The following is a 6,963-nucleotide window of genomic DNA, read 5'->3' on the forward strand; positions in this document are numbered from 1 at the left end:
GTGTGGTTATTTGAGGTGCGGGTAAACACAGCTGAGTTTCATATGAGCTGCCAGCTTCTTTAGCATTTAATCATGTTATTGGATTAGTGCAGGGTACGGTACAGGGAGATCAAAGATCACAGATGCTAATACTAGCAGTTATGTATTTAAGCCCCAGATATACTTCACATGCAATCAAACGAATGGGCATCAATACAAGAAAAATGAAGTTTGAAGTTGATTGGAGAACAGCTCACCTGATAGACGCTGTCCTATTACTATTGGTCAGGGCAGTTGTGTAATAGATAGACGTGGTTTTTGGGCTCTGCCTTCTCGACCTAAAACTCTCTTCTCTGTTTAGTTTATTGAGACTCAACACAAATTGTTGCCAAAAAGGTGGTGTTATTGAAGCTGTTTACTATAAAGATATTTTTGAAAATACTTGATTTTTGGAAAAAGTCACATTGGTGTTATCAGATGCTTTCCCTGCTGTAATTTTAAAATTAATATTTTGAGATTGAGAAGAAGAATCTGAAATGAATAGTGTTTGAAAGTAATTGTCACTTCAAACTGCTTTACATATATTGCATTTGACCCATCTCTATTTTAAGTCACTGTCATGTCTGCTTTTAAACTGTCTAGTTTGGTGTGAAATGTCTTTGCTGATATTGATCTTTACACTTACACCAGACACACACAATCATTTACAGTTTACGATAGAGAACCTTTGTTCTACCCTTTTTTTTACCACAGGTTAAGGAAGCAGGCTTTAGTGTCCTGAGCTGTATACCTCTCCTCTGTGTCCTGCTATAGCCTTTGCCCTTTGCCTATTAATAAATCTGTGTGTGGAGTGTTACTGGCACTGTCTAGAGTTGCACAAGCTGCCTTACATAAGCCAGAAAGATAAACACATACAGTATTCTCATGCCCTCCCCCATAGCTCTACATTTGTGACATTTTAAGCCAAGCCTAAAAATATAGGTTTGGAAAAGCCCAGCAGTCAAGGTCAGCGTGATCAAAATAATGTCTCGATGACAGCAGTACAAAAAAGCATCATGTTATATTTTATTAAAGACCTAATAAGTATGGTATGGTGTATATTGTGATATTTGCATGTAAAATGTTTGTACATAGGAATGAACTAACAAATTAATTTAAAAATATTTTTTTTCTTTTTTTTTTTTAGGATTGAGAGTTACTCATGTAAGATGGCTGGTGATGACAAGCACATGTTTAAGCAGTTCTGTCAGGAAGGAGAGCCTCACGTACTGGAGGCTCTGTCACCCCCTCAATCCAGCAGTGCCCCGAGTCCAAACCTGTAAGATTTTAATGCAAGCTAGTTTTCATTTTATTGCACAATACAGTCGCTCTGATCAATCTCTTCCGTTATTTTCCTTTAGATTGGGGAAGAGTGGGGAAGACGCAGAGAACCCACTGAGCGATAAATGTTGCAGGAAGACTTTGTTCTACCTTATCACCACCCTGAACGAATCGTTCCGGCCTGATTACGATTTCAGTGCGGCCCGTGCCCATGAGTTCAGCCGAGAGCCAAGTGCTAACTGGGTTAGTTTCCACTGCTCTGATATGGTCATGATAACTTGTCAGCTGGATACAGAAAACGCTGTCATGTCACAGCATTTACATATGATGCAATGCAGTATTATGCAAATGTGAATATTGTATTTAAGGTCAAGTGCAAAGATTATGCACTGTAACTTAAACTTAAATGTACTGATACCCTACTTGCATTAGCTTTTTTTCATTTGTTTTTAGTTTGACAATGTTAATTAAAATGTTAAGTTCTATTAATATTCAGTCAATAATAACTGATGTTTTTTACAACCATGTGTAATCTATTGGGCACTGTTATGTAAATTGTGCTATGTTAAGAAGCTAAAGTATCTTTAACTGTTTAATTTGAATGGAAAAATGGTTTTAAAGGGGAGAAAACAACTTTGGAACAAGTGGACGTTGTGTAAATGTTGACATAATTACAATATTTGTTTAAACTAACCTTTAATGTTTCAGAAATATTCCTCTGTTAAGTTTTTTGTTGATAAAATGTGCTATTAGTTTATCTTTGATTCAAAAATGCCCTCTACTGAAAAACGTATTGATTTGGTAATAAAATAGATTAATCATCATTCGTTTATTTGTTTAGTTGAATTTCCATAAATGTTTCCAGTCTGATTTAATTTCCTAAGCCTCTGTTTGTGTCCTCCAGGTGGCCAACTCTGTAAACAGCAGCCTTTATTCTGCTGTGGGGGAGCAGTTTAACACTTTAGGCCCAGAACTGTGGACTGCCATTGACCAAGAGATAAACCTGCAGGGCTGTGACATCTACAGGTGTGAGACGAGTCAAGAAATGATTTCTCTTATAGATTTGTCATTTTTAAAAGCCTTTTTATACATTGTTCTATATCTTGGCTTTCAGTAACAAGCATTTTTCTTGTGTTTGTAGCTACAACCCAGACCTGGACTCTGATCCCTTTGGTGAGGAAGGAAGCCTGTGGTCCTTTAACTACTTCTTTTACAACAAGAAGCTTAAACGCATTCTATTCTTCACATGCCGCTCAGTCAGGTCAGTAAACGCTCTTTGTACACACACACACATACAATACAGAAAATGAATTTTCCAATCATTCTGTGTTTAACATCGTCTTCTGTTTAGTGTCCTCAGCAGTTACGGTCGCAGTGGCCTCGACAATGAGTTGGACATGGAACTGGATGATGAGGAGGAATTGGATGGCTTCATGGAAGACAGGTGAAGTTATTTTCATAATCCACAATCTGAAAATACACTTGTGCTTTCATCATTTGTATTAAACTAACAAGCTCTGTTACCAGCAAGTCACAGTAAAGTTCTGTTTTGTTCTCCAATTATGGATGAAAATTTGAGAGAATTTAAAAAGAAGAATTTTGATACCATTAGCAAACTGAGCGTTATTTTGATGAACACGTAAATATGTGATAAGCAGCTCAGTAACAAAAACAAGACAAAACACACACAACAAAACAAGAAAAAAGCTGTTAAGAAAGCATTTAATAATAAAATATTCATATATTATATTGCGTTACAGTGTGTTGTCTATGGCATTAATTTTAGTGACAGACTGCTGAATTTCTTGTCTGTTTAACTAATTTACCTGTGGGTAATGATAGGGATGGCTGACGTGAAACTAATGTTTTGACACCGCGTTGAGATCCCGAAGCACGAGTGTTTCGAAACACTGCACCGAAGCATGATCTGAAACATCCAGGTCACGTGACTAAAGTGTTTTGAAACACCAATGCAAAGCATCGTCGTTTAAAAAGCATTTCAAGACAAAGTAAATCTGCATTTGACTGACAGGGTTGAAAAAACCTCTCTCTCATATAGCTTTGTGGACAGTGTGTGCGCACAGAGTAACTATGCTGCCAATACCCTGAGTTCGAATTCAGACTTGTACGAATTACTCAAATTATGATTAGAGGAATTTTAATAATGTTTATGACCAAAAAGAGACGAATGGATGTCAGACTAATGTTAAAACAAGACGTGTTACAAGAACAGAGCATTTAAAAACTATCATCTATAGCTGCATCATCTTGGATTTGAACCCATTATCTCTGCATGCTAGTCAGGAACTCTTACTGATTCACTAAATCACTTGATGCCTCGACTCTACAACGTGGGTAACAATACCTCAATTTGCTGAACTGTTTCTTTGCTGAAGCTGTTCCAGAGCAATATATAAATAAGACCACTGTACAGATGGGTTTCGAAGCTTCGAACATTTGCTTAGACTGTTTCAGTGTTTCCTGAAGCCTCGCTCCGTCCACCACTAGGTAATAATAAAGACACCTTGACTTTGAAAAATACATTTTTACATTGATGTTTTAATTTGTTTTAATTTTTAAATTTTTTTTGTCTAATCTTGCTGGGAAAAAAGAAAGAAAGAAGTAAAGGGTACTTTACTTACTAGGGTAGGCAAGGCCCTCAAACACCCCATCTATAACATCTCCACTGTATTTGAGCATTTTTACAATAGTTTGCTTCATCATTGTAGTTTGTTTGATTCTTGAAGTAACATAACTTTTTTTTGTCCCTGTGAATTTTTTATTTTTATTTTATTTTTATTTTTTTTATTTTTTTTTTTGCTTGGTGTATTGGGGCTTTGAGTAGGTTGCAGCATGATCAGGTTGTAGCATATCAACAATAAATTGTTTATCATAGTCTTTTAAAACAACTTGTGTACTGTGTATTGCAGGATTCCCAGAGCTCTGTGTGTCTAAAGTTTCCTCGCGGGTCAAATCCTGAGCTTCAGCCAAAGGGCCTCACTGTCAACTTTGCACCCACTTCTTCTTTCTTTTTTCAAGAAAAGGACTTTCAAAACTTTACTTTTTACGGTTTTTCTGAAATGTGTGTGCTTTGTTTTTACTTTTCTTTGTGGAATGAGGAGGAGGAGGAATATTAGATTCCAGAGAGCTGCTTGGACAAGTTTTGACATCGACTCTTAGGCAGTGGTGAAGCTGAGACTGTAAAAACCCCTGGACGCCAGCTCTCCCAGAAAAGAAATGAAGCAACATTCAAACACCAGCATTATAAAGGAGGGAGGGTGGGGACTAAAAAGACTGTTTGAGTACCATTTCTGCCCCTCTGTTTTATTGGATTTTATTTTTTTATCATTTTAAGTTTTTAAACTGTGAAAGGTTTGGAGCTTCTGTATGTGAACTTTCTCATTTATCTTGATATGTAGTCTGACCCTTTAAACTTTATTTTTCCCCCTGTCTGTTTTTGTCAGATATTTTTATCCAAAGTAACTAGCAGGTACTTTTTTCTTCTCTGAATGTTTTGAATTTAACTCATGGCTTTGCAAATGAGCAATAGATATTTTAGATAGTATTTGCCTTGCATTGTTGTTCATGGTTAAACTGTCTATAAAGCTTTTTGTAAGCGTGATTTATTTGAATTCGTCCATTTTTAGTATATACTGCACTGATTCTTTATTATTGTCTGCAAGTTTTTATTTTTGTGGACATTTATTTGGCTCTCTACAATGGCTTTTTTATAATGTGGGCCTTTAAAGGAACTCTCCACATTTTTGGGAGATATGCTGATTTTACAGATTCACTAAAGTTGAGTTTTATCGTGTATTTTTTTATTTTATTTATTTTTTTAATCTGTACAGCTAATTTCTGGGTCTGGCAGAGGCACTTCTATCTTAGCTTAGCATAAACCATTGAATCGGATTAGATTGTTAGCAACCCACTTAAATTTAAAAAAAATAAGTTTCTATTTAAGGTAAACCTTTTTTTTTTTTTTTGTAGTTGCATTGTGTATTAAGAAAATTACTATTAAAGTTACAATTTTCAAGGCAGATATGTCTGCAAACTATACTTTCATTCTGCTATAATCATGCAACTTTGCTGCCGTACCATGGCTGCAGTATTCGCAATGGTCTCCAGCTAGGTAACTATATACTAGGTTCTACATATTTCCCCAAGAAAGTGGAGCGTTCCTTTACAGCTGTCCTTACTATGGCAAGCAAAAACAAACAAGCAAGCTAAATATTGTAGAAGCTTTTATGTCTGGTTTATCTGAATCTGCCCATGTTTCATAACAATGTAAAATTTCCAAACCGTGTTGACATGGAAAGAGAAATGTGAACAGAATCTGTCTCTTGTAGCCATTTAGGATGCAAAGCAACACATTTTTTAAATATTATTTTAAGATGACTGAACATCTGTGAGAATAAAAATATGGTTTTGTGTTTGATACCTAAAAACATAAGCTTTGACTATTTATTAACAGATTTAATTCTGAAAAGCTGTGTTTAGATGCTGTTATTCAAAGTGACTAAAAATGAGGGAGATTGAATTTAGAAAAATATTAATAAAATACAAATTCACAGTTTGTCAAATACAGTTGGATTTTATTTAGCATTTTATTCATTAAACTAAGGTTTTCTTTGTTGTTGTAGGGTAATGTATATATTTTGACCCCCTTTTGCCTTCAGAACTGCCTTAATTCTTCACGGCATTGATTCAACAAAGTACTGGAAATATTCCCCAGAGATTTTGGTCCACATCGACATAATAGCATCATGCAGTTGCTGCAGATTTGTCGGCTGCACATCCATGCTGTAAATCTCCCATTTCACCACATCCCAACGGTGCTCTATTGGATTTAGACCTGGTGACTGCGGAGGCCATTTGAGTACAGCGAACTCATTGTCATGTTCAAGAAACCAGTCTGAGATGATTCACGCTTTATGACATGGTGTGTTATCCTTCTGTAAGCAGCCATCACAAGATGGGTACACTGTGGTCATAAAGGGATGGACATGGTCAGTAACAATGCTCAATATGGGCCCAAAGTGTGCCAAGAATATATCCCCCACACCATTACACCACCAACACCAGCCTGAACCATTGATACAAGGCAAGATGGATCCATGCTGTCATGTTGTTAACGCCAAATTCTAGCAGAAATTGACACTCAAAAGACCACGCAATATTTTTCCAATCTTCTATTGTTCAATGTTGGTGAGCCTGTGCGAATTGTCGCCTCAGTTTCCTGTTCTTAGCTGACAGAAGTGCCACCCGGTGTGATCTGCTGCTGTAGCCCATCCGCCTCAAGGTTGGAAGTGTTGTGTGTAAAGAGATGCCCTTCTGTATACCTCGGTTGAAACGAGCAGTTATTTAAGTTGCTGTTGCTCAAACCAGTCTGGTCATACTCCTTTGACATAAACAAGGCATTTGTGCCCACAGAACTGCTGCTCACTGGATATTTTCTCATTTTCTGACCATTCTCTGTAAACCCCAGAGATGGTTGTGTGTGAAAATCCCAGTAGATCAGCAGTTTCTGAGATACTCAGACCAGCCCGTCGGACACCAGCATCCATGCCACGTTCAAAGTCACTTAAATCACCTTTCTTCCTCATCCTGATGCTCGGTTTGAACTGCAGCAGATCGTCTTGACCATGTACACATGCCTAAATA

The 6,963-nt window shown here is 36.8% G+C and overlaps 2 protein-coding genes across 6 annotated transcripts in view; both read left to right on the forward strand.

Annotated features, from left to right (window-relative positions):
- maf1b (MAF1 homolog, negative regulator of RNA polymerase III b) overlaps window positions 1–5,747 on the forward strand; it is a 10,642-nt gene extending 4,895 nt beyond the window's left edge. Inside the window, exons 3-8 of one of the 4 annotated variants that reach the window (XR_012382490.1) lie at window positions 1,166–1,297; window positions 1,380–1,542; window positions 2,204–2,325; window positions 2,441–2,560; window positions 2,651–3,807; window positions 3,912–3,945. Coding sequence is in view for 2 of the 4 variants with exons in the window: in XM_009303371.5 (XP_009301646.1) it covers window positions 1,166–1,297; window positions 1,380–1,542; window positions 2,204–2,325; window positions 2,441–2,560; window positions 2,651–2,743; window positions 4,230–4,254 (655 nt within the window). In the remaining 2 variants the exon portion in view is untranslated. 4 annotated transcript variants of the gene reach the window in all.
- esyt2b (extended synaptotagmin-like protein 2b) overlaps window positions 1–6,963 on the forward strand; it is an 860,030-nt gene that overhangs the window by 744,189 nt on the left and 108,878 nt on the right. The gene's annotated exons all lie outside the window — the stretch shown is intronic.

Source organism: Danio rerio, chromosome 7 (genome assembly GCF_049306965.1).
Source record: "Danio rerio strain Tuebingen ecotype United States chromosome 7, GRCz12tu, whole genome shotgun sequence".
Classification (NCBI taxonomy): domain Eukaryota; kingdom Metazoa; phylum Chordata; class Actinopteri; order Cypriniformes; family Danionidae; genus Danio; species Danio rerio.